Source organism: Dermochelys coriacea, chromosome 6 (genome assembly GCF_009764565.3).
Source record: "Dermochelys coriacea isolate rDerCor1 chromosome 6, rDerCor1.pri.v4, whole genome shotgun sequence".
Lineage (NCBI taxonomy): Eukaryota > Metazoa > Chordata > Testudines > Dermochelyidae > Dermochelys > Dermochelys coriacea.
In genome coordinates, this window is record NC_050073.1 from 30,232,161 (window position 1) to 30,259,377 (window position 27,217).

General features: G+C 40.9%; 1 protein-coding gene across 3 annotated transcripts in view; it reads right to left on the reverse strand.

Annotated features, from left to right (window-relative positions):
• SBF2 (SET binding factor 2) overlaps window positions 1-27,217 on the reverse strand; it is a 527,933-nt gene that overhangs the window by 91,287 nt on the left and 409,429 nt on the right. For all 3 annotated transcript variants that reach the window (XM_043517429.1, XM_043517428.1, XM_043517427.1), the window contains exons 18-22: window positions 14,230-14,400; window positions 9,835-10,097; window positions 2,084-2,256; window positions 1,719-1,792; window positions 1,116-1,311 (exon numbers count right to left, since the gene is read on the reverse strand). In XM_043517429.1, coding sequence (XP_043373364.1) covers window positions 1,116-1,311; window positions 1,719-1,792; window positions 2,084-2,256; window positions 9,835-10,097; window positions 14,230-14,400 — 877 coding nt within the window. The remainder of the gene's footprint in view (window positions 1-1,115; window positions 1,312-1,718; window positions 1,793-2,083; window positions 2,257-9,834; window positions 10,098-14,229; window positions 14,401-27,217) is intronic.

A 27,217-nucleotide genomic window follows, 5' to 3' on the forward strand; every position in this document is an offset into this window, starting at 1 on the left:
TCTGCAGCAGCAGTCAAAAAAGTTAACAGAATGTTGGGCATCATTAGGAAAGGGATAGATAATAAGACAGAAAATATCATATTGCCTCCATATAAATCCATGGTATGCCCACAACTTGAAAACTGCATGCAAATGTGGTTACTTCATCTAAAAAAGATATATTGGAATTAGAAAAGATTCAGAAAAGGGCAACAAAAATGATTAGGGGTATGGAACGGCTGCCGTAGGAAGACAGATTAATAAGACTGGGACTTTTCAGCTTGGAAAAGAGACGACTAAGGGGGGATATGATAGAGGTTTATAAAATCATGACTGGTGTGGAAAGAGTAAATAAGGAAGTGTTATTTACTCCTTCTCTTAACACAAGAACTAGGGGCCACCATATGAAATAAATAGGCAGCAGGTTTAAAAAAAAAAGGAAGTATTTTTTCCACACAATGCGCGATCAAACTGTGGAACTCCTTACAGGATGTTGTGAAGGCCAAGACTATAACAGGGTTACAAAAAGAACTAGATAAATTCATAGAGGATAGGTCCATCTATGGCTATTAGCCAGGATGGGCAGGGATGGTGTCCCTAGCCTCTGTTTGCCAGAAGCTGGAAATGGGTGACAGAGGATGGATCACTTGATGATTATCTGTTCTGTTCATTCCCTCTGGGGCATCTGGCATAGGCCACTGTTGGAAGACAGGATACTGGGCTAGATGGACCTCTGGTCTGACCCAGAATGGCTGTTCTGAGGTTAAGCATGAACAGAAAGATCAAAGTATATTTTTATTTTACGTAAATAGGACCCCAAAGGCCTACTGTGACATGGGAACAATGCTAAAATTCAGTACCTAAAAATTCAGGTGAATATTTGCAGATAAATTAAACGGTAATATCAAAAATAAATATCATTATATCTTGTGATAAAGTCAAGAATCTAGGTACAGGGTCTATTTCTGTGCAGATGATCAACATGAACTAAATTAATACTTAACTGAATTCTTGACAGTTTTTTGTTGGGTAGATGTGTTTTGATGATCTTGCTTAAATAAACTACAGGGACAGTTCAAAGCCTCATATATCTGCCAGACCATACATTATTTTGATCTTAGTAAGAAAGACCATACCTAGTTGATCATGAGGAGTGCCTTTAAATATAATTCTGTATGTGGTAAGGAACAAGGCTCCTTCAGCTGGGAGAATGTGGGGACCTCCGAGCAATCCTCCTGTTGCTTCCTCTCTCCCATCAGGATCCAGCAGCACACGGAGACCTTCACACACAAACTCTTCTCCTGGCAGCAAAGCTGGTCGCAGAATCTTAGGCTGAGCCAAAATATAAGAATTTTAAGTATAATGTACAGTATAACACTGGAATCTACCAAATTGGTATTTGACTTGAAAAAATTTAAATACAAAATTGTTATGAGATTGACTCTGCGAGAGGCTGAGTTTGGACTCAACTCAGTGAAATGAGTCTTAATAAGTAGTTGGCATGCAAACACTTCTTTATGTTCAGAAGTTTGGCTCTGCTACTTTCATATTTCATAAGTTCATATTTCATGAGACCAAAGGCAAACAATTTATTTATCACTAGTGGAAAATTTCTTGATTATACTGTTCAGTGATCAGATGTCTCTTCATAATATTAGAAAAAGGAAGGCTGAAGCCACTTCAAACTGTGTACGATTCAAATACGTGTAACCAATACAAACACCTTTTATAATACTTACCTTCTGTATTGGTGGTAGCCTTCTACTCTCTCGATGGACGGCCTCCAGAGTCTCAATGTGCATTGCTACAATCCCTGGGAATCAGTGACACCATAAATTAAATCTCACACAATATAAGAAAGAGTAAAACAAACTAAATATAACTCCACTGTTTGAAATCCTGGAGTTAAACTGTCAAGGAAAAACAGAGTAGATGCATCAGTGGCTATTTCGAATTCATCAATGATTACAGTCTAGGAAACAAAACACTTAAACTATACTGAAAACAACAAACGAAAAATACACTTCTACTGGAAAATATCAGTTCCCAGAGAAAGAACAGACAATTTTGCAAATTTACTTTTTTTTTTTTAACCAATTCTTACCTGGTATCATGCAATGAAGGCTCTTGATGTGATCCTGTGTAACTCCACTCTCTGTACAAACTTTGTCTATAAACCTGGTGATGAAGCGCACAACTGCATTGGCAATATCATTGTTCTCAGAGTCTTCAAATCCACTTTCGGTGTCATAGCTCTCTGCAACACTGCCGGCAATACTACAGAAGAAAAGGAATAAAAATGCTATTGTAAAATATCCAGTTACCTAATCATAATACACAGAGAATAATTACCATATAATTTTTGTCTAATAAGTCTGCTGTATTCAGTGTAGCTAAATATATAGTTCACTTTGCCTCTACACTTCAAGCACAGTTTCAGATACTAACAATATAAACACCAGTGTATGCTGGTGCCATGTCTACAATAGCACTCCCACTGTTAGAGCTATACTGGTAATAAACAAAGTAGAAGAAAACTTTCCTAAAAAGTCTAGTGTAGACAGGAACAGTTCCTTAGAAGGGAAAATCCCTGAAGTCTGGTCCCATGTCTCCTCTTCATTATACTTAGCATCATTCACACAATCTGTAATCCATGCTCAACAAAGAGAAGATTACTAACCCTGTGCAGTAACTGTGGTTCTTCATGTATGTCTCCATGTGTGCTCCACGCTAGGTGTGCATGCGTCTCATGAGCCTCAGATCAGAGATTTTAGGTAGCAGTGCCTGTTCAGCCCACGCATGCATCCCATACAGTCCCATGCTCTGCACCATAGCCATACAGAGCTGTGCAGGTGAACTGCCCTCAGTTCCTTTTCTCCTGCCAAGTTCCATCACAAAGAACTCTGAAGCAGAGGAGATAAGGGCAGGTAGTGGAGCACTCACAGGGACAAGTCTGTTTCTTGTTCTTGGCTGTGGTGAACAGGTCTTCTGCGTGATGACCCAAAATCAAAATATGCAGTGGAGTGTAATGGTCTCTATCTCCCATTTGTGATCCTGTAAGAAGTGTCTACTGAGGGTATCTGCTGTAATGTGTTGCATGCAAGGAAAGTAAGCTGCTGAGATTCTGATCTGATTTCGAATGCACTAATTCCAAAGCCTCACTGCTCCAGAGCAGAGGGAAGATGATCTCGCTCTCCACTGAAGGTTGATATAAAACATGCATGACGTGTTGTCTGTCATGATCTTCATGTATTTGTCCTGATCAGTGGAAGAAAATGGAGTCAGGCATTTCTAACTGTTCTGAGTTCCAGTAAGTTGATGTGTAGCATGGACTCAAGAGGTTACCTCCTGCCTTGAGCAGTGAGTGTTTAGATGGGCTTCCCACCCCAAAAGGGATATGTCCATTGTTATTATTGACATTGGAGATGATTGAGAAAAGGGGGCCCATGCACAAAATTGTGAGGGTCCTTCCACCAATTAAAGGATTTTTTTCATGGCCAAGGGTATCAAGAGTAATTCGTTCAAACTCTGTTTCATTGGCAAATAAACAGTTCTGAGACACCCCTGAAGGCAGCACATGTGCCTTATCACAAAGGCATCAGCTGCCACGTGTCCCATGGAGACAATCTCTAGCTAATGTTTAGGGGCTGATCTGGACTGTAGTGACTAAATTGGCTAGGGCTTGAACCTGCGTGAAGGGAGATATGCTTTGGCCATTGAGGTAAGCTTCTATGAACACCAAACTTTGCACTGGGATTAAGGTGGACTTTTGGATGTTTAATTGTAGTCCGAGTCTGAGAAATAGGTCTATGGCCCTCTGAGTGGCCAGTGAGACTTCATTGTAGGAGAGTCCTTTGACAAGGTATGGGAAAAATCAGAATTCCTTGTCTGTGAACACGAGGAGCCATCACTGAGAGAAATTTTAAGAATACTTTGGGTGCAGAGGAGGGACCGAATGGGAAAGCCCTGTATTAAAAATACTCTTGACCAAGAGCAAAGCGTAGGAAGCTTCTGTGGAAGGGGTGAATCCCTATATGAAAGTACACAGGTCAAGGGCTGAGAACCAATCCCCTTTGTCAAGTGATGGAATTACTGCTGCAAGAATTACCATCTTGAATTCTGAATCTGCAAATCTGTTGAGTAATCTTAGATCCACAAAGGGTTTCCAGCCACAATTCTTTTTTGGAACCAGGAAGTACCTGGAATAAAACCCCGTCCCTCTGTATTACATAGGAACTGGTTCTATAGCACACCAATTCAGGAGGGAGTCTATTTCCTGTCATAGGAGATGCTTGTGAGAGGGGTCCCTGAAGAGGGATTGGGAAGCAGGGAAGTAAAATGGATGGAGTGTTCTATTGAAATGATCTCCAAAACCCACATGTCCATAGGGATACGTTCCCAAGCTCAGCAGAAGTGAGAGAGGTGGTCACCAAAGCGAGGGAGACATGCGGATTGTTGAACTAGGTATGAATGGGGATGGTAACTGAACACCTCGACCATCCTGTCAAAATTAGTGTGTCAAAATTGTGGGTTGTCAAGTCAATGCCTGAGAAATAGGTGGTCTCTTCTTTTGGAACTGTTGTCTCATACACTGGACTCTGTAAGGTACCTGGAAGGCAAGAAACAGAGTAGGACAAGACCTCTGTGCTGTCTGGGACTTTCTAAACTTTCTTTTTTGTGAAAGGGTGTAAATTTGCAGAGAACACAAGTGGATCCTGAGTCTTTCAAGGTATGCAGGGACTTGTCGGTCTTTTTCGCAAACAGCTTCAATCCATCAAAGGGAAGATCCTCAATTGTATTTTGGAATTTCCCTGGAAGCCGCAAGAGTTGCAGCCAGGAGGCCCTCCTCATTACTACCACTGTGGAAATAGAATAAGCAGCTATATCAGTGGCACCCAGAGAGGCCTGCAGTGATATCCTGGCCAGCAGCTGACCCTCTGCAATGATTGCCTGAAATTGTTCCGGCTGCTCTGATGGAAGATGCTCAATAAAGGAATTAAACTTCAAATAGTTAGTATTTCACCATGAGGGCTGGGTAGGTGGTGATCTTAAATTGTAGAGTACCCCACAAAACATGATTTATGGCCAAATAAGTCAAGATGATTTTGGTCTTTGTCATATGGTGTTGATTTAGGGCGGTGCTGTCTTCCACATTTGTTTACAGAGTTAACCACAGAGGTGTAGTGAAAGGGATGAGAAAATACAAATTCAGAATCCTTAGAGAGAATATATTTTTGTCCACCCTCTTATAGGTAAAATAAGAACATAAGAATTACCTTACTGGTCGATCAAAGGTCCATCTAGCCCAGTATCCTGTCTTCCGACAGTGGCCAGTGCCAGGTGCCCCAGAGGGAATGAACAGAACAGGTAATCATCAAGTGATCCATCCCCTGTCGCTCATTCCCAGGTAAGCTGTATTGTGGCTGGATATGCCAAATTATTTTTGAAGGGTCTAGCAGAGCCTCATTAATAGGCAGCACAATGTGGGCGGATAATAATGTAGGCAGCATGTCAAGCAGTTTATATTGTAACTCCTTAACCTCCTCAAGTAGAATTTGCAAGGAGTCTGCTATACTTTTAATGAGGTCCTAGAACTGTTTGAAATCATCAGTGAGGGATGCTGGAGGATGAAGGAGGCATAATGATGTTATCTGGGGATAAGGAAGAGATATTAGTTGTTGGAGTGACCTCCTTGTCCACTCATTTCCTGCTCTTCAAAGGTCTCTTCCTGTGGATCAGGCACCCTAGAGACAGAGGCTGGTGGGGATTATCTGCCCTTCTCCCAGTGAGAAATACTAGGAGCCTGGAGAATTGTTGTAGTTAATCTGTGCAAGGATCCCAGTACAGCCAATGAGATGGTGCATATGGCATGGGTGGAAGGCACCCAAGGGTGTCCATACCAGTGGGGTGGAGTATGAGGATGTGTCTCAAGGAGATGTTCTGATTCCCTCAAGAAAGAAGGTCCCCTGATAATGGAAAGGAGAGCCATGATAGAAATCTGGGAGACTGATGAGAAGTCCCCATCATCTTCGTCAATGTCACTTCATCAGGGAGGGACACCTTTAGAGATAGGTGTTGACTCCATTGGTACCAGGCAAATTTCCAGAGATCAAAAGGTCCTCAATACCAAGATGGGTTGGTGCCAAACAAAGAAGATTCAGATGTTTGTCTTACTGCCAGGTCCCCCGGGAATCAAAACTCTTGCAGTACTGAAACATTGGTCGGTGCCAAAAAGGCAGCCTGGCAGAAGTAACTGAGGCAGAGAGAGTTGATGGTACTGAAGGTCTTATGCACTACGATGATTGACTAGTAGGTGTTGTCTGGTGTTCTGAAGAGCCGAAGTGCTAGGTACCGAGGGCCTGGTAGACTCTGTCAGTACCAGAAGAGCTGATGATCTCCTCTCTGCTGTTCCAACCAACAGACAGTACTGATCTTCTGGAGCTAGAACCCTTAGAGCCCTTGGCCTTGGTGGTGCTCATGGTACCTGAAGAACCTGCAGCCATGTGGGTACTAAGCTGGAGACCGGTAGGTGTCAAAACGGTTGTCTGAACCAGAGACCATCTCTTTGAGGTAGATTTTCTACCTACAGGGCTTAAAGACTGCTTCCTATAGTCCTTTTGAGAGGATCCCAGAGATGAATTTTCAATGCTCAAGGGGAGTGCTACACTGAGGAGGCTGAGGCAGCTGACTTGCTTGGAGATCATTGTACAGGGTGGGGTCAGAAGCTGGTCAGAGAGAACTCTCCATCACGAGGAGACATAACTTAGGTTCCCAGTTCTTTCTTGCTCTTAATTATAATGCCAAGCAGGAATTACACTTTTGGGGAACGTGCAACTCCCCAAGGCTATGGACATGCCGGGAGTGCCTGTCACTCACCGGGATCGCTTTCCTGCATGAAAGTCAGCATTTCCAACCGGGAGAATTGGGCATGCCATCCCAGTTCCCCTGAGAGGCAAAAAAAGGAGAAAGGACAATGGTCCTTACACTTTAACTAACTAACTAAAACTAACTCTCTCTCTTGCTCTATAATTTTTAATTAAAAAAATAATAATTACAACTAACTAATATAAAGCTAACACTAAGGACTAACATTAACTAACTAGTAGATAAGAGAAAAAATACAGTTGAGGTAAGCTCAACTTGGACACTGCTGAGGTGGCTGAGAAGAAACTAATGGCGGTTCACCTACACAGCTCTATATAGATATGGTGCAAAGCATGCGGCTGCATGGGCACATGCTGAATGGCACTGCTACCTAAAATCTCCAATCTGAGGTGCATATGCACCCAGAGTGGAGCGCCCATGCAGACACTACTCGAAGAACAACAATAAATTACATTTTAAAAAAACCTACATTCAAAGAACAATTAGGTTGCAAAATCAAATATTCAGAAATTGTGAAGTGTCAGAATGAAGGTGGAAACTTAATTCACTTCCCTTGTGTGTATGAATTAATCATATATTGTTTTTTCCATTGGACTCCTGACTCATTCAGTGCACAGAATAGATGTTGCTTAGGTAATTAATCAGGGTTGTATAATGAGTGAGGCTGTTTGTAGGACCCCAGACTTAGTTGTTGTGGACGTTGGAAAGTGTGTCTAAGACAAGGGATTGCAGGAAGAGAAAGAATGGTCTCCTGGTACAGGCAGTTGACTACTACCCTGGAGAATTGGATTCCACCTCTGACATTGCTATACAGTTCCTGTGAGATGCTAGGCAAGTCACTTACACCAAACGTTTCACTGGTGGTCACTAACTGTGTTCCTCACAACTTGAGAGAGTAGCGGCTTAATTTGCAGAAGGGCTGAGTATTCAAAACTGCAAGTGAAGATAATGGAAGCTGGTTTTCAACATAAAAAGAACTCCTTTGTCTAAAATGATAATACTAAATGTCTTAATTTATCAACAGTCTGACTGTCCCTATGAAATGCATGTCATTTTAAGTGGTAGCAAATGATCCCTTATATGTGAGATGGTTGCCTTTCTCCAAGAAATGGCATGCAAAATAATAATTCAAATAATTTGTATTTTGTAGCTGTTCTAATGAGTTAAGAAGAAAAGGAAGGTAGGGTAAGTGAAAAAATAAGAATGAAAATTGAACTTAAAATTTCTATGTAGACTGTAAGCAACTATACAAATTTTAAACTGTACATTCTCTTCAGCAGCAACATGGAGTAGCCACTTAGCTTTATCTCCTTTAGTATCAAACTACCAAATACTTACCACATAATTAGCAATCATTTAAACAATTCCCAAAGGACAAGTACTACATATAGATTTAAATAATCTCACTGAAGTATGAGAGGATGATAATGGAAAGATATCGTACAATAACTACTTATGTTTCAGCCTTTGGATCATTCAAGAGCTCTAATCTGTGACACTCCTATTATCTCACTATCTCTAGTTATTAAACAAAAACATTTGAAAGTGTTGTCATATTTATAATGATACTTGAGAAGAGAACATGGTTTTGTTGGTTTGGGCATTTTACAGAATAAACAACAGAGACACCAACAAATATTTCCAGACTGGATGATGAATGTAAAACTGATTGTGAATTTCTTAAATGATTGCAAGTTACATGATTTCCATAGCCAGCAAAATATCAATCTACACTTCTATTTCACTATTATAGAAAATGTTACTGGTCTTCTCCTAGTCCTGTTGAAGACAATATGAATTTTGCCAATGCCCTACTTCTTAAAGTCCATTTAAATGTACATGGAATTATTTCCAATATTTGCTAGCAAAAAGGCAATTTAATAATTATTACACTCTTTTGGTCAAATTTTGATCAATTCAAAGAAAGGAAGAAAAGAGAGTAAGGTGAGAGCACTTTATCTAAATAAAGACCTAGGTATTTAATGTATTTTCAGTGTTCCCTATCACTAATGGCAACTGCTGACCCTCAAATCTATTATAACTAAGGAGCTAATTGCTAATTCTAGAGGATATGATTTTGTTTATGTTGGTATTAAAGTGCACAGGGAAGGAGTTTTCTTCCTTATTCCTCAATACAAATGAAAAAGTATCTCGTTACATGAGAATGACCACGTTGAGCTTCTGGACTCCTTAATATATTGCTCTTGAATCAGTTATCACAAAAAGAAAAGGTGCACACAGTAGAATTTCTCTGATGTCTTTGAGAACAATGTTTTAGGTACTTGAGAGCAGGGTGAGCCTTGTTATATCACATTCCCTTTATTTCTTGCAGAGTTTTATATGCTCCATGTACAATAGTTTACATAACACCTGTTACTGGAAAGGTCATAAAATGCTTTACAAATTTAGACCAGCAAGGTGCTCTGCACAGGTGGATCCCTGTGATTGCATAGAACTTCATTCACTTCACCAGGACTTTGTGTATTTAGAGCAGTTTGCAGGATTAAGACCTTAGACTAATGTACAAAATGCACAGAATGGTCACATCATCCACTACTGAATTCCCTTACAGCCTTAATTACTACCAAAGGAAATATTGCTTTGCTGGCATAACGTTTTAATAGCTCAATACTCTGAAACTGCTTAGAGAAGTAAGGATTTCTCTGGATAGTGTCAAAGGAGAAAATGGCACTTTTTGGATGATATTAAAACATTATGTTGATATTACTTGTATTAAGAATACAGAGCACTGCAAACTGAACAGAAGGTTAGAAAGAATATCAGCAGGAATTACAATTCCAAAGTTCCTTACTTTTACATTGTTACAAACATTAACATAGGACATGAACTTTCATTATTGTAAATTGCTCCTGTGTTTAATTTTTATAATTAATATAGTATTTTTATTAAAAGGACTGAGTTACATCCCACAATTGCTTACTACCAAACCATGTCTTTTTATTTACGTACCTATTTGTGACAATGCTGTTGCTTCCACTCTCCCAGTCTCCTGTAGCTGATGTTCTCAATAGTTTGTTTTTACTTGTATCCAGTGGCACTAGCAGGTAGACCATGAGATTAGCAAAATGAATTGCCTGACTGAAAACTGTACTTTCCTCATTCTGTATTAGCTCCTGCTGAGTTTCTTTATTGAGTGTTGGCCATAAACGCAACTGCTCAGCAGCCAGGTCCATGGCTGTTTTCTCCTGGTCCAAACCTACAGAATTTTTCTCCTAGAATAAGTATTGCCACATAAAAACAATAGATGATAGAGTTATATTACTAACATTAAGAAAAGAGATAGTCACATTAAGTCCAAAGTTGAACTCTTCATTTCATTATGTACAATGTAAAAAAAAAAATCTAACAATTATATCTACTTGTAATAGGACTTAAGGATTGCATCCTTAAAAGAATGAAGGTATTGTACTGAAATAATGCAAATAGCATAGTATAGCCAAGTTCAATTTAATAGTTTAATTCAGTTCTAGTGTTTTCTAGCCCATACCATCTTTGTGTATTCATTTTTTGCTGAGTTGGGTTTAACAGTCTATTATATAGATGTTCTTTTCAGCTTGCAAAGTCAAACTCAGGCAGAGATCAAGCATTATTTGGATGGAGAAATAAGATGCAGCTAAATAAGCCCTGGTCTACACTACAAGTTTAAGTCAAATTTAGCAGCATTAGATCGATTTAACCCTGCACCCGTCCACATGACCAAGCCATTTTTGTCGACTTAAAGGGCTCTAAAATCTATTTCTGTACTCCTCCCCGATGAGGGGATTAGTGCTGAAATCGACATCGCCGGGTTGAATTTGGGGTAGTGGGATGCAATTCAACGGTCTTGGCCTCCAGGAGCTATCCCAGAGTGCTCCATTGTGACTGCTGTGGACAGCACTTTCAACTCAGATGAACTAGCCAGGTACACAGGAAAAGCCCTGGGAACTTTTGAATTTCATTTCCTGTTTGGCCAGCGTGGCAAGCTCATCAGCACAGATGGCCATGAAGAGCTCATCAGCACAGGTGACCATGGAGTCCCAGAATCGCAAAAGAGCTCCAGCATGGACCGAACGGGAGGTACTGGATCTGATCGCTGTATGGGGAGACGAATCCATTCTATCAGAAGTCTGTTCCAAAAGACAAAATGCCAAAATATTTGCAAAAATCTCCAAGGGCATGATGGACAGAGGCTACAACAGGAACCCACAGCAGTGCCGCGTGAAAATTAAGGAGCTCAGGCAAGCCTACCAAAAAACCAGAGAGGCAAATGGCTGTTCCAGGTCAGAGCCCCAGACATGCCACTTCTATGATGAGCTGCATGCAATTCTGGGGGGGCCCCTACCACTACCCCACCCCTGTCCGTGGACACCTGCAAGGGGGGAGTCTCATGCAACAGGGATGAGGATTTTGGGGATGAGGAAGACGATGATGAGGAGGAGGATAGCGCACAGCAGGCAAGTGGAGAAACCGTCTCCCAGACCGCCAGGAACTGTTTATCACTTTGGAGCCAATACCCTCCCAACCCTCCCAAGGCGGGCTCCTGGACCATGAAGCTGGAGAAGCTGTACATTTGTAAATATAATATATGTTTTAAAAGCAAGCATGTTTAATGATTAATTTGCCCTGAAGACTTGTGATGCATTCATGGCCAGTACAGCTACTGCTGAAAAGTCTGTTAAAGTGTCTGGGGATGGAGCAGAAATCCTCCAGGGACATCTCCATGAAGCTCTCCTGGAGGTAACCCAAAAGCCTTTGCGAAAGGTTTCTGGGGAGGGCAGCCTTATTGCGTCCTCCATGGTAGGACACTTTACCACACCAGGCCAGTAGCACGTACTCTGGAATCACTGCATAACAAAGCATGGCAGCATATGGTCCTGGTGTTTGCTGGCATTCAAGCAACATCACTTGTGAACTGTGAAGGCTGCTCTCATCTTGGTATTCTTGTGCTTCAGGGAAGGGGAAAGCAAGTCACAAAGTTCCATGAAAGTGCCCTTATGCATGCGAAGGTTTCGCAGCCAATGGGAATCATCCCAGACCTGCAACACTATGCGGTCCACCAGTCTGTGCTTGTTTCACGGGGCTCAGAATCGGCGTTCCACGGCATGAGCCTGCCCCATTGCCACCAGGATGTCCAAATTGCCGGGGCCCGTGCTTTGAGAGAAGTCTGTATCCATGTCCTCATCACTCTCATCATTGCGCTGCCGTCGCCTGCTCGCCTGCTTTTGCAGGTTCTGGTTCTGCACATACTGCAGGATAATGCGCAAGGTGTTTACAATGCTCATAACTGCCGCGGTGATCTAAGCGGGCTCCATGCTTGCTGTGATATGGTGTGAGCAGGAGAGCAGCGGAAGTGGTGGCTGATGACAAATGCCACGAGAATAGATATTTATAGAGAATGATGAGAGGTCCTGTGAGGTGATTCATGAGAGCAGGAGAGCAAAGTTGCAGCGGAAGCAGTGGATGACGATGGTTAGCACTGCGCACATTTCCCGAGGAAGAACACACGTACCCGGGAGCCCATGACAGACAACATGGAGAAATTCGCTATTGAGACAATAGCAGCAGAGCAGAGTTGCAGCGGAAGCGGTGTATGACAATGGTTAGCAGTCCTACTGCACCGTCTGCTGCCAGCAGCATCCAGGACACAACAGCGGTGGTCTCAGCAAGCTGAGCTGAATGGGCTGCACGCTTGCCGTGGTATGGCGTCTGCGCAGGAAAAAGACATGAAACGATTGTCTGCCGTTGCTTTCACAGAGTGAGGGTTGACTGACGATATGTACGAAAAACCAGCCGTGACAATGCCCCATCAGACATTGGGAGCTTAACCCAGAATTCCAATGGGCGGTGGAGACTGTGGGACCTGTGGGATAGCTAAGTCGATGCTAGCCATGGTAGTGAGGATGCACTCCGCCGACTTAATACGCTTAGTGTGGACATATGCAATCGACTGTATAAAATTGATTTCTAAAAATCGACTTCTATAAAATTGACCTAATTTCGTTGTATAGACATACCCTAATTGCCTGACACAGATGATTTTGTCCAAAGTCCTATGGTATTCAGGTGAGGCTTGTGTAGATATACATAATTTATAGCACAGTTTAAATGTTCATGTTTTCACATGCTGGATTCCAATTCAAGCATTTGCTTTCTGTAAACACGGTAGGCTAATTATATGATAGCCCGAGGAAATTCAAATAAAGACATCTGGTAGCTGATATCACGTATCCTCATTTAGCTGGTGATAAAGAATTAAAATAGCAGGGATCTATTCAATGTGGAAACATTTTTCCAAGTAATTTTCAGTACAATTATACATTATTTGGGAATGTGAATATGGGTGTCTGCCTGTGTCTCCTTCCCTACAGCAACTTCCTTCCCTCTGCAGCTTTCCACACACCGCATGTGGACAGGGGACTTCCTCATTCAGCAACTTTTCCCATCCCCCTGACAAATCATATGACTGAGGGTGCATTCTCTGCATCTCATTCTTCCCAGGCCCATATGGTTATGTGGATCTATACTCTGCAACTCTCTCTCTTCTCATCATATGTCCTTGGTAGTACTTATCTCTCAAATCACATGATTAGGGATGGTGGTTCTGGGGAGCTCACATAACAGAAGACGATAGGGATGGTCCAGTAGATCATACCTGGCATGATGATACACAGCTTGGTGGAACATGCTTATTTTAGTATTTTCTGAATGCGCACATCATTCATCCATTCTTCCATTACAGAAACACTTTCCCCCATCTGCGACAGTGAATTATGTTGTTTGGGAGATATAAATGATCTGAAGTTAAGGGAGCTGAGTGCTGATTAATCAACAAGGCTAAAAGCTGTTTTCCTGTTTAGCAAAACATCTCTGAAATGCATTATAAAGTTTGAATACTATAAATTCACTAAAAGGATTTTTTTTGCTTAGGAAATTAAAGGAAAATATATTTTAGTGGAATGTTAAAGTTGAGACAGCAATGAAATTCAGAACTTTCCTTCATACCCGGGCATAACTCCCTGTGATGGAGACCTTTGGGTATTAGGGGGTAAAAAAAAATTAAAGTTTTATTATTTGTCATTAATCTGCACATAAATCAAGGGCAATATACTGTAAAGTATGTCCACAAGTTATATTTCACAACTTTCCCCACATAACTTAGATAAATTTCAGATGCAGATTACAGAACAAAGTTAATAACATATATCTATTTAATGTGGAAACAGTAACAAGAAAACACTACATTTGTAGAACAGGTGAGAGCCATAAACTTACATCTTCATGACTTTTGTTGCATGTAAAACGTCAGCCACTATACTGCAGTAACATAGTTTTTTTGCACTTCATTTATTTTATTTATTCTCTTACCTTTTGTTTTGAACGTATTGTATGATTGTCTTCCCTAGCTGTGAGATACAGGGAACGAACTTGATTTTGCACATCACTATAAAATGTGGTTTCCCAAAACTGTTGGTTGGCCCATATAGAGTGGTCTTGTACACAGGTGTAAGCAAACTGACTAACTCCAGGTGCCAGTTTCTAAAAGCACAGAAATAAGAATATCAGTTAAAATAATCATCAATGTGTATACTGATATATTTTTACAACAGTGGACTATGCAGGCTCAGTACACTTTATCTATCTATCTATTTAGAGTTTTGTTTACTTTAAAAGCTGTAGTCACATAAGATCCATTGCAATGTATCCCTTCAGATCTATCATAACAAGACAGGGCCTGCTTGGGTTGCATTGGAGGCAAGACTCACGAGTGAAAATCCTGTGATGATGGTATCTTTAAAGAATATTTTTTAAATACAAAATATAGCTTAGTTGCCAAACAGTATGTAATCTTTCACTTTTTATTACTGATATTCTAAAGCCATTCAGTATGAATAATAGATCATCCAAGAAGTGTTAGGATATTCCTTCATCCATGTAAAGTTTATTCTGTAGTTTTTGTATTTCAGAGTAAGAAATGCAATCATGTAATTTCAAATAACATATTAGCAAAATATCAAATTTTCAAATAAAAATCATGGGTTTGAAACTGAAGCCTATTCTCCTGGAGTAATTTGATGGAGTGCATTTGGCCTTTGAAGCTCCATTCTGGGGGCCCTGTGGTCCTACTCACTGTGTCCCAAGAAGCAATGGGTTGAGAGGAAAAGAGCAATGAAGATGGGTCCTCCAGGTTTGCTTAGAGAGGACCCTTCTGAGCAGCCATTTTGAAAACCACAAGAGACCTGGTCCTCCAAGGGCCAGAAGAGCTAGGAACACCCAATCAGGGTTCCACTGGACCACAAAAAAGGGAGCTGCCTGGCCTTAGTAGGTGAGTTTCTGGCTGGGACTAGAGGAGTGTAGAAGGGTTCTCCTCTTGGGCCAAAGAGCCAACTATTAGATAGATCTATAGCTGGCTGAACGTACCCAGCTGGGATTGCAGAGAGAGAATAACCAGAAGGCACTGGCCCTGAGAGAGGGCTGGAGTTAAAAGGACCCGGTATAAAGAAGACCAGGGAAATATCAGCAAAGGATTCAAGTAAGCAGTACGTGGACTGCTGTGTATAGGATCCCTGGCTTGGAACCCAAAGTAGTGGGTGGGCCTCGGTTTCCCTATCAGCCATGGGTAAAGTGACATAAACCCCAAGAAGGGGAGAGGGCTTATATGGGAGCCCAAACAAAAGGCTGAATTTAAAAGGCCTAGAACTGAGGTTTAAGACCCTACCAAGGCAAACAGACGAATACCACGGAAGGGATTCATTTAGACTTTGTGGTTTAGCTGGCAGCCCCCAGGGTGAGACCAGGGCCAAGAAAAGGACTGTGATACAGCACCCAGCCGCTCGGAGGCACTCAAGAGGTGAGAGCCCATTTACAGGTAATTGTCCATTTGCCACTAGGGCCTGATAGTTGGAAATTCTAAATTAGAGGCCGGTGGAAGTAAATACCTTTCTCACCATAAGGTCTAAACTCTTGGCATCCTTTTCTGCAAGGGCAGCTCTTGCATATTGTTATCTCAACTTTTCCATGGCTGGTTGGATGACTAGGGAGCTTGGGACAGGATTGGAGAACAAGAACTCTGCTCCCTTAGCTGGGGCAAAATACTGCTTTTCTGCCTTCTTAGGGGTAGAAGCACAGGTTGCTGGTGTATTCCACACAGTTCTTGCAGGTTCCAGTATGGCCTCGTTGACTGGGAGTGCTAGTCGGCTAGATCCTGTAGGTGGTAGAATGTACAGAAGCTTGCGTTGAGAGTCCTGGACCTCATCTAAAGGGATTTGGAGCTCTTCTGCTACTCTGTAAAGCAGCTCTTGAAACTGTCTGTGGCCAACTGAAAGAATTCGTGAGGAAGGAACAAATGCCCCATTGGGGGGAGAAAGGAGAAATATTTGCTGGTATTGGTGGTACCAAGGATCCGGTTCACCTTTTTCTTTTTCCGTAAGCTCAGGAGGTTCTGATTGGCCTTTTGGAGGGAAGAGGTGGAAAGACTCCCTATTGGATTGCATGGATTCTGAATGCCATTCATACAGGTCCCATACTCCCCAGTAAGGCCAATTTGAGGGTTCAAATGTAAGTTGTGATTCCCAAGACATTGTTTCTGAGGATGGGTCACAACCTGGATGGATGAGACTGGTAGTAGAAGATTCTCAATCCCCTTTCTGGGCTGAACTTCCTTGGTGGAGGGAAAGATGGTTCCACCAGTATATGTCTGACTCTCCCAATGATGAGAAAGTTTGATCTGGTTCCATTGGTGGTGCTGTCAGTACTGTCGGGAAGCTGCAGCTAATGGATGGATTGGAAGATGGGCTTTTCCCTGGTCTTAGGATCTTCCTGTTGAGGGTTGGTCCTAACAATAGGGGAGACTGCGGCTCCAGGAGGATGAAGATATCCCCTGGAATGGTGTAGTATACTGGAGCTTTGGAAGGTTGCAGCTTGTTGTCTTGTGCCAGCAGGGTTGGTATAAAGGGAGTCTTAGTAATTTGTGGTTCCTTTTGGGGCTGTGAAGATACTGCCTGTGAAGGAGCCTCTGTCCATGTGATCACAGCTGGTCCTTCAGCTCCTGGTGCTTGGTTTTAATTGGTACCATATTCAGTGTCAATGGTGGCGCATGGAACAGTACTGAAGGAGCCTTGCTTCTATGCACCTTTTGGTCACTGCCATGACATTTAGGAGGACCTAAATCTTTGTGTCCTGTGTGCAAGGACTTCCCCAACTTGTATGGAGTGGGGAGAGATCCGTTCCCTTAGAACTAGGAGGTGATCTATTTTTATGGTTATGAGAGTACCCCTTATACTAGTGAGAATGCCAGACAAAGGGTTTTTCACTTTAGTCTTTGCCTTTCCTGAGTCAGACACTGAGCTAGAAGGTGTACTCATCGATGTTTCAGCTGATATGCAGGGAACTCTCCCTGGCTTGGATTTGATTGGGGCCTCATGGAGTGTTCCATTAAGTGTTTCTGAAGCTGAAATTCTCATGCTTGCCACATTCGGTTAGGAAAGCAATGGCAGATACTGCACTTAGCAGAAATATGAGCTTCTCTGAGGCAGTAGAGGTAGTGCTGGCAGTTGTCCCTGACACATCAGGAGTGAGGGCACGAGATGCAATTCTTGTCTGGAAGCCTGGGCATAATTAAGTCCTGCACTAGGGGATCAGAGGATTCCCCAGGTGAGGTTTTGAAATAACCACTATCTAAACTAATAAACTACTAACAATAGCAACTAACTTTATAAAACTCTGAAAAATAGTTACTGGAAAAAATGCTGAAGAGGATCAGTTCTAGACACTAGATATTCCAACTCCAGCCATGAAAAACAACTGGAGTCAGTCTGCACTACCCCTTATAGCCTTGGCATGGCGCACGAGGAAAGCTGGGGTACAGGCATGGACCAAAGCACAATACTTACTATAATTCTCTGGTGTCAGGTGCATGGAGTGCGTGCATACCCAAAGGGGAATATACATAGGAACCACCACTCGAAGAAGTTGTTATAGCTACAGCAGCAGTAAGTCTGGATGATGAAGGATATGCTTATTTACATCTAGTTTAGTACAGTACCACACTAACAATTGTTAAACATCACATAAAAGATACTCTGCACCTGAAAGATATATGTTACATAAACTAATATACAGAATCATAGAATATCAGGGTTGGAAGAGACCTCAGGAGGTCATCTAGTCCAATCCCCTGCTCAAAGCAGGATCAATAGCCAACTAAATCATCCCAGCCAGGGCTTTGTCAAGCCTGACCTTAAAAACTTCTTACGAAGGAGATTCCACCACCTCCCTAGATAACCCATTCCAGTGCTTCACCACCCTCCCAGTGAAAAAGTTTTTCCTAATATCCAACCTAAACCTCTCCCACTGCAACTTGAGACCATTACTCCTCGTTCTGTCATCTGCTACCACTGAGAATAGTCTAGATCCGTCCTCTTTGGAACCCCCTTTCAGGTAGTTGAAAGTAGCTATCAAATCCCCCCTCCTTCTTCTCTTCCGCAGACTAACAATCCCAGTTCCCTCTGCCTCTCCTCATAAGTCATGTGTTCCAGTCCCCTAATCATTTTTGTTGCCTTCTGCTGGACTCTTTCCAATTTTTCCACATTCATCTTGTAGTATGGGGACCAAAACTAGACACAGTACTCCAGATGAGGCCTCACCAATGTCGAATAGAGGGGAAAGATCACGTCCCTCGATCTGCTGGCAATGCCCCTACTTATACAGCCCAAAATGCCATTGGCCTTCTTGGCAAAAATGGCACACTGTTGACTCATATCCAGCTTCTCATCCACTGTAACCCCTAGGTCCATTTCTGCAGAATTGCTGCCTAGCCATTCAGTCCCTAGTCTGTAGCGGTGCATGGGATTCTTCCGTCCAAAGTGCAGGACTCTGCATTTGTCCTTGTTGAACCTCATCAGATTTCTTTTGGCCCAATCCTCTAACTTGTCTAGGTCCCTCTGTATCCTATCCCTACCCTCCAGCGTATCTACCTCTCCTCCCAGTTTAGTGTCATCTGCAAACTTGCTGAGGGTGCAATCCACGCCATCCTCCAGATCATTAATGAAGATATTGAACAAAACTGGCCCGAGGACCGACCCTTGGGGCACTCCACTTGATACCGGCTGCCAACTAGACATGGAGCCATTGATCACTACCTGTTAAGCCCAACGATCTAGCCAGCTTTCTATCCACCTTATCGTCCATTCATCCAGCCCATACTTCTTTAACTTGCTGGCAAGAATACTGTGGGAGACTGCATCAAAAGTTTTGCTAAAGTCAAGGAACAACACTTCCTTGACAACAACATGTTGCAAACTACTTTCATTCATACTCAATGTGATATTTTTAACTATAAAAATATGCAAAACAGCCAGAGTAGTGTTTCAATATCAGACAGAAAGGGCCTTCCATACCGAAGAGTAGCAAACTACTATTCAAATTTTTGAAAGACTAGTTTTGAAGTCCTCTGAACAATTCTGTTTCTACACTGTGTTTTCTTCCAAGAACAAGTAATGATGAACTAAAACTTCTGATCATTTGCCATGTATTTATGAACAATCACAGAACAGATATTTTGAAATGGAACACTTTAGAAAATGACATGTAATGTTTTGCCATAATTTACCTTATTGAAGTATGTGGTGAAGTACCTCATGATTAACTTGAACATAAACATGAAATACGTAATTCTCATTCAATTCTCAAGAATTTCACCAAAGCTTCTGAACTAATAAGAAGTCTTTGATATAAAGCTGTTTGTCTGATGTCATTTGAGCCGTAGGAACACTCTGAACATGAGCTAACTTCTCCTGCAAGGTATGCTGTGCTCTCTCAGCAGACTAATATTACTAAGAAGTCTATATGTTATGTAATAATCAATACAAAGGTAGATTTTGAAATCACTATGGACCGCTTATCTATAAATTCATTCATTCTCACGTATATCCTTTCATACCTAGAATTTACTTCTCACAGATCCTCTTACTCAAAATGAATACAACCAACTTTACATTTTAAAATAGTCTTTAAAAATACTGATATTACAGAAAAAAAGATGTATTCCACATCCAATACTTTCCACATGCGCGTACACATACACACACTCATTATATGGCCCTGATTCTGCACTAAGATCTGCACTGTGCCCACACAGACTTCCATTAAGTTCAGTGGGACCTCATTTAGGCATAAAGGTCCTGCCATATAGATCAGATTGCAGGAGCGTTAGTGTGTGGGTACACATGCATATTATATTGTGTGTTATATATCTGTATCTCAAACATATATATTTACTTGTGTTTATAGGTATAGTCTTCAATCCTATGGTGGGCTCTATATAGGCAAACCCCTGTGCTCTTGTGGAAGCTCGTCGAAGTCAATGGGGGTCCTCCCATCTGGAGTTCACTGTAAGGTTGGGGCCACAGATATTTATACACATAAATGTAAAGGGATATAGTGCACAAAAGAGAACTAGCTGTGTTGGCTCACTGTTGTTAGGAAAACTATTTATTTTTGCATTTACCTTTGGATACAAAATAAAAAATATAATAAAAATAAATAAAACACTCAAGAGTATTTAGATTCTTATTCCCTTTTAAATGTGAGTGGTACACTGAGCCCTCATGTTGTTTGTCTACTGTTATTTCATCATGAAAGCCATAAAAGGTCATCTTATATTAGTCAGCATTACCAAATCACAGCTATGTACAGTGAACCAGTAGAGGGCAATAGAATTCTGCAGAAATGGTATGTAATCCTCCTAAACAGAGATTTATTTATCATATACATTTTCTGGCAGAAGAAACCCAGCATCTAAGTATGTATTTATTTGTGTCCCATATTCTTGAAAAAATGTACACTCTATTATACATTATTTTTGTATTGCAGTAATTCCCGGTAACACCCCCACTCTCAGGACTGAGGACTGTTCTACTTAGAGCTGTACAAGCACACAGGAAAATACACAGCCCCTGCCCTGAGGAACTTACCATAGGAGTGGTAGGCAGTGACTAAAGACCTTAATCACCAGATCCTAAAATTTCACTTTTGGTTTCCTATTTCCCCTTAAAACTTTTACCCTCTCAGTAACAGTTGCAATCCATTAACATATTATAGCTGGCATGACAAGTAATCTTGATTTAGATTTAAACATCATTCATCATTCCCTGCTGGGATAGAGATTGATAAAGCCTAATAAAGAATGCTGCTGTCTGCTGGATACTGAGAGCATCACCAGCTGAAAGGAAGGCATTCCCAAAATATGTTGCCAAATATAAGCCTGCACTGTGGCTCCACAAAATGGTATTTCCTTCAGTCAGAGAACTGCTGATGCCAAATGTCATTTCCCTCCCTCCACCCCCCGGAAAGAGAAATGAAATTATTACAATTCAGCTTTTACATATGTTGTCATATATTAACAACAATTATCTTCTGGCATGAATTCTGATAAAGCAAGCACAATGACTGAATAATTATGGCCAATTTGGATTATAATATTAAAAATCACACGTAGCACCATAAATTTACAGAATACTTTAAAATCAGAGAGCAAGGTACTTCTCTGAGCAGGGAGATTGTCTTAATATTTATTTTTTGAGGTATCTAGCAGTACGAAACTACACAACATATTAAATAATGCATAATAATGAATCATATGATCCATTCCTTCCACAAAGAGCCTGATCCTGCAATGTGCTGAACACCTGAATGCACTCAAGTCAATGAGAGATGAGGGTGCTCAGTACTTGAAATGAACTGACATGAAGTTAGACAAGACAAACACAAACCAAGACACAGGACAAGAGTTCAGGCAAGGGAGAGATAGGGATTATGGATGATGAATATAAGGTAAGAAGGATGATTCAAAGAAGTGGGTAAGTAACACAGTGGTGCTTTTCCTCTACCTACAGTAAATTCATATGCTTGGTTACATTACAAAAGCAAAATTAAAAAAAAAATCTTGTCCCACTGACAAGAAGATTCAAGTCCTCCAGTCAAACACATATTTCACTGACCTTAAGTTTTGGATCATTTGAACCCTCCTGTTGGTGAGTTCCTGAGACTTTGACACTGTTACTTTCAAAGAGTTTTTTTATCTTAGCCATTTGGTATCAAATGTCAAGATTTACAAAGCCAACACTGATACCCACAGTATTTGGGTGACTGCATGCACTATCAGTTTTTGGAAAATCCCAACTGCTTGCAGATAGGGATTAAAAATACTTTCACTTTTCCTTCAGTAATGTGAATTTTGATCTTAATACTTATAATAGCATGAAACCACAAAATATTTTAGGATAATTATCTCTAAAATTCCCCCTATTTTTGAAATCCCATTGAAATAAGTGAAATGAGATGTTATACTGCAAAATTTAACAATTCATGGTCTGAATATCAAACCTAGATTCTGAGTAGTGATTGTTTAATAGGCCAGCAATGAAATTCAGATCCAAATCTCCATTTAGAAACATGCAAACTGCAAACTTCAGAGTGTTTTATGTCCAGTTATTGGTTCAGGCTTGTCCTACTGCTGAGAAAAGAAATATAAAGCCTGGTTAATATTGCATTCAGCATCCAAAGTGAGGAGTGCAAAAATTAGGTAATAATCTGGAAGAAAGTGCGGAAATAAGTGAATGAAAATAAATATTAGATAATGTGACAGGACTTTATACGAATAACTTGTGGTTTTTTTCTTCCCTTATGCTAACATCCTCCATCTTTGGTGGTGGAGTTCTCTTTGTACTCAACTTGTCAGGAGAGACTACTGAAATGAAGAAAAACTTGGGGTTTCAAATAGGTAGTCTTCAAATAAAAGAAGAGCAGAATTGTAATGAGTTTGAGTATTCCTTGGGATGGCCTCCTAAGACAGGAGGTAGCCCAGTAAGGGTGTTCTTTTGTATTATTTATTATTATTATTATTTCTGGTAGTTCTCAGGGAGCACTAAAAGCTTTCTGAACATGAGAAGGCAGGGAGCCAGCCAGAGACTCCAGCCAGTAGAAGCAGAAGCAACCAGAGCAAGGACTGCTGCACTGAGGTGCGGGGGTAAAATTGGGCTCCAGCCAGGACCAACCCTGCCCTCAGCACCCTGCTGAACCCAGAATGTCACCTTGGGGTGGAAACTGCAGAGAGGAGTCAGTCTTAGATGCTAGCTGGTACAGGCAGATGTAGGGACCCTCTGGACATTCAGGGAACTTTCTAGTTTTGACTAGACTTTTTCTGCCATTGGCTGTTTGCTTCAACCCTAACCCTCTCCCATCTGCTCCCTCACAGTCTCTTCACCTCTGCTTCACTATACATCTGTTCTCCCCTGCCCCTTCCCCTCAACGGCCTTCTCCTACCTTTTCTTTCCATTTAGCTTATCCTCTCCTAAGTAGACCAACTCCCCAAAAAATCAGAGAACTAACATGATGTTTGCTGCCATCATATTGTTCACTCTGTATGATAGTTCTTGGTATACCCAGGACCGAGTCACGCTGCCTCCAGTGTGAGGGAGTCTTGCCTGTGACTGGCTGGAGTCAGCTCCCTAACACCACCAGCTTTTTAGTCCCTCAAGCACTCTCCTCTGAGCTATGGAAGACCTGTCTTCATCTTGCAGGTGAACAATAGGTGCACCCCAGTCCCCAAGTCTCTTTGAATCGCTCCCCTGTCATATCCAGCCCGACACTGGCTACTCACAGAAATCCCAGATCCTCTGCCTCAAAAGGAGTGGTATGCCCCAGTCTACTAGTCTGACCTTAAATCACCGCTCCTGTAAAAATCACACAGCACTTGTGAGCATTTATAACAATTAATAAAACAAAAGTAGGTTTACTTATGTAAGAATAGAGATTCTAACTAGAAAAAAGAAAGAATGCTGGAAACAAATGGTTACAATACAAAACAAAATTGTAAAATGCAAACCTGGATCTACACTTATTAACAGTTACCTTTCCTGTATAACAACGTAGGTTCCCTGCCCAGAGTTCAGCCTGTTGCAGAGCTGGCTGGCTTTCTGTAAATAATTCACATGTTACTCTTTATAAATAAATTTCCTGTAAGTCTTGTGTTTGGTGTACAGCAGATCTTTTGCCTAGGAGCGTCTGTGTCAGACTCTGCTGGTGTATTATACCCTTTCCACCAGCCTGTTTATCTTGTTTATGTAGATTGTAAACTCTTCTGGGCATGGACCATCTACTACTCTAAATGTTAGAACAGTGCTAAGCACAATGGGGATTCACTCCTAGTTGGCCCTCAGGCACTACAGTAATAAACATGAATAATAAAAATAATGGTCCCGGTCTCAGAGATCATAATTTAAAAGAAGTGCTAAATCATGATAATCTGTGCTACGTTAAATCATGATAATCTGTGCCAACAGACTTTATGAGGCCCACCATAGTGGTGCTCCCCTCTTGCAGTCTTTAGTGACTCAAAAGCAGGGGTTCTGGAACTATTTTTATTGTAGGGGTGCTGAGAGCCATTGAACCAGACTATAAAACCTGTATATAATGGAAATCACTTCAATCCAGGAGGTGCTGCAGCACCCACAGCACCCCTAGTTCCAGCATCTATGGTCCAAAGGACAGGTGTGGAAAGAGAAAGGCGTTATAACTAAATCGAATAAGGAGGTAGTGGACATTACAGTGTAGTGGAAGGGGAGAGGATCTTATCCACATTGAAAACTTCAGGTGCTTAAAATTATATATCAAACTTTATACATTTAAAGTTTAATATATATAAAAGACTCAGCCTTTCCTTAATATGCATCTTTGGACCCCTCATCTGTGATTCTCCTAATTGCTTCAGCCACCACTGAAATGCAGCTGTCTCTGGGTTTTAACAGCATGCCACAACACTACATAACAGTTTAGATCAGGAAATGAAGAATACCATACCCAATTTACTGGACATAATAAAGTACACCTTTAAAATATTCATATACATGTTTGCAGAAAACCGCATATTTGGTGAAAATTCTGGGGGGTGGGAAGGAATATGCATGTAATTTAACAACCCAGCTTTTTCCTGGAATAAAAACAATGTAAAGAAAAATTATTTTCCTGTAATCCAATGCCGTGGGACTAAATGTGAGTCTTTCTATTTACCTAAACAAACAGTGGACAGGGTCCTTAATGACAGAACCAACTATTACTGAAAATCTTATTGCTTCCTATTCTATTATTTATTTTTCAACCAAGCACCTCCTCCCTCAAGCCTCAGAGGGCTGGAACTGAAGAATGCAGGCTTTTCTCAGTGTGTCTCATGACTCTATCATTCTGGGAAATTATGCTACTTCAGAGAAAAGTTATTACTGTAATCCTTGTCCAATGGTCCCTTTACAGGCAGAAGTTAATAAAATCCTCTCTTTTGTCTCTCCTTCTGAGGTGTGAAAATACATCTTTACTGGGCCTTGACTCCTTTCACTTTATAACACATAGCAATCAAAAATGCAAAACTGATGCTCTCCTGTAACGATGTTACCTGGGCATGACCAAGCCCCTCTTTGAACCCATATTCTTACTGTGATCTAATACAACAACCCTAGTCATCCAAGGATTATTTTAAAAGCAGAAGTGAGCTGCACAGCACCTGCAAATTAAATGGAAACTAAACTGACATGTCCTGCATACTACATTCAAACACAAAATGCTGCTGGTAAATAATATTAAGGGGCAGACCGTCTTTTTGCTATCTGTTTTCCTGCACACTGGGGTCTGAGTGGAGCTTGGAGGTACTACCACAAAAAAACATACTACTACTATTGAGCATATGAGATTGGATTCCTAGTTTCATGCTCTAACCACAGAACACATCTTTCTGTAGAAATAATTTGCAGGTTGAGTCCTTTTTCCAAGTCAATTTTTATGGCCATGGTATAAGCCTTGAAATAAGGGGGAAAAAAGTGGAAACATTGACAAAACTTCAACTATCACATTTTATTTTCTCCCATGCCACCCCTCACTCTTGGGAGAGTTCTCCGTGAATGTCTTCAAAGCTACCTAACATTATCTTCCTTCAAAATCCTCCTTAAAACTCTCTTTTTTTGTGATGTCTTAAAAAAATACTTGACAGCTGTAAGGCTTCTGCTGTGCTAAGACCACTACTTATGCTGACCAAGACTGTCTCATTGTTTCCTCGTACTCCCATGTCTGTTGTCATTATTTTATACCCTCTTTTTCCATGATGCTTATAAAGAACTTGACATTGGTTAGGCCCTCGGTGTGCTGACACCACAACCCAGCATGCTGACCAACGCTGTCTCATTGTTGCTTTGTACTTTTCTGTCTGTACCCATCTGTTGTCTCTTTTCTCATATTTAGACAGTAAGTTTTTGGGACATGCACAGTCTGTTCTGTGTTTGTGCAGTGCCTAGCACAGTGGGGTCCTACTGCATAAGTAGGGCTCCTAAGCACTGTAGTAGTATAAACAATAATAATAATAATATGTATATTTGAGAATATAGGTAAATTATGTAATCATTTTTTCTGTGCCAATTTCAACATGTTTAAAATGGGTAAAATCTCTAAATGGAAAGCTATTACCTGAGACCCTGTACACATATACAAAACATTTTTAATTAGGGCATTTAGAAAAACACTGATTTTCCAAAATATTGGGATTATGATGTGGATAAACATTTCTCATATTGTTGAGCTTGTGGTTAGTACTCTTAGGACTGACCTCAGTCTTAAGGATAAACAAATACCCAAGAGATTTTTTTTCCTGTAAAGACCAAATATGCTCTGAAAGGATATCAAATTAAGAGCAACATTCAGCAGATATATTATGTCATCTTATCGCCTCTGCCCAAAACTACAAAAGATCTCTCTCCTTCCAAACCAGATTGATAGTCTATATTAAGATGCAGCTGAAACATAACAGTTTTTTCTAACATGAAGCAGCATCGGGTTTTAATAAACTAGACAGGGAAAGAACAGCAAAATCCAATAATGGAAATGCTAGTAGAAACCTTTGTAGTATTTTGCTAATACAGTGCTTATTTAATGGAAACACTTAAGTGCTAAATGATATGACTGTATATTTTAATAGAGTATTAAGCCAAGAATTTATATAACAAAAGGGTAGCATTAAAAGTTTGTCAACTTTTCAGGCCTACATAAATTCTCCTGTCTTAGGTTCAGATTTTTTATATCACACCCATTATGTGATCTGAGCACCTGCTGTTGCTGTTTTTCATTTTGTTGACACATACAAAAAGTGTCCATAATTGCAGAAACTGAGAATGGGAAAATACTGGTAGAAATGCCATAAAAGGTAATGTTATAATACCGCCTAACTCATAAAAAATATCTCTGTGGAATGAGACGGGTTCAGAACTGGCAGAATGAAGATATAAAGTCTTGGTGTAAACAAAGATGCCACAAAGATGAC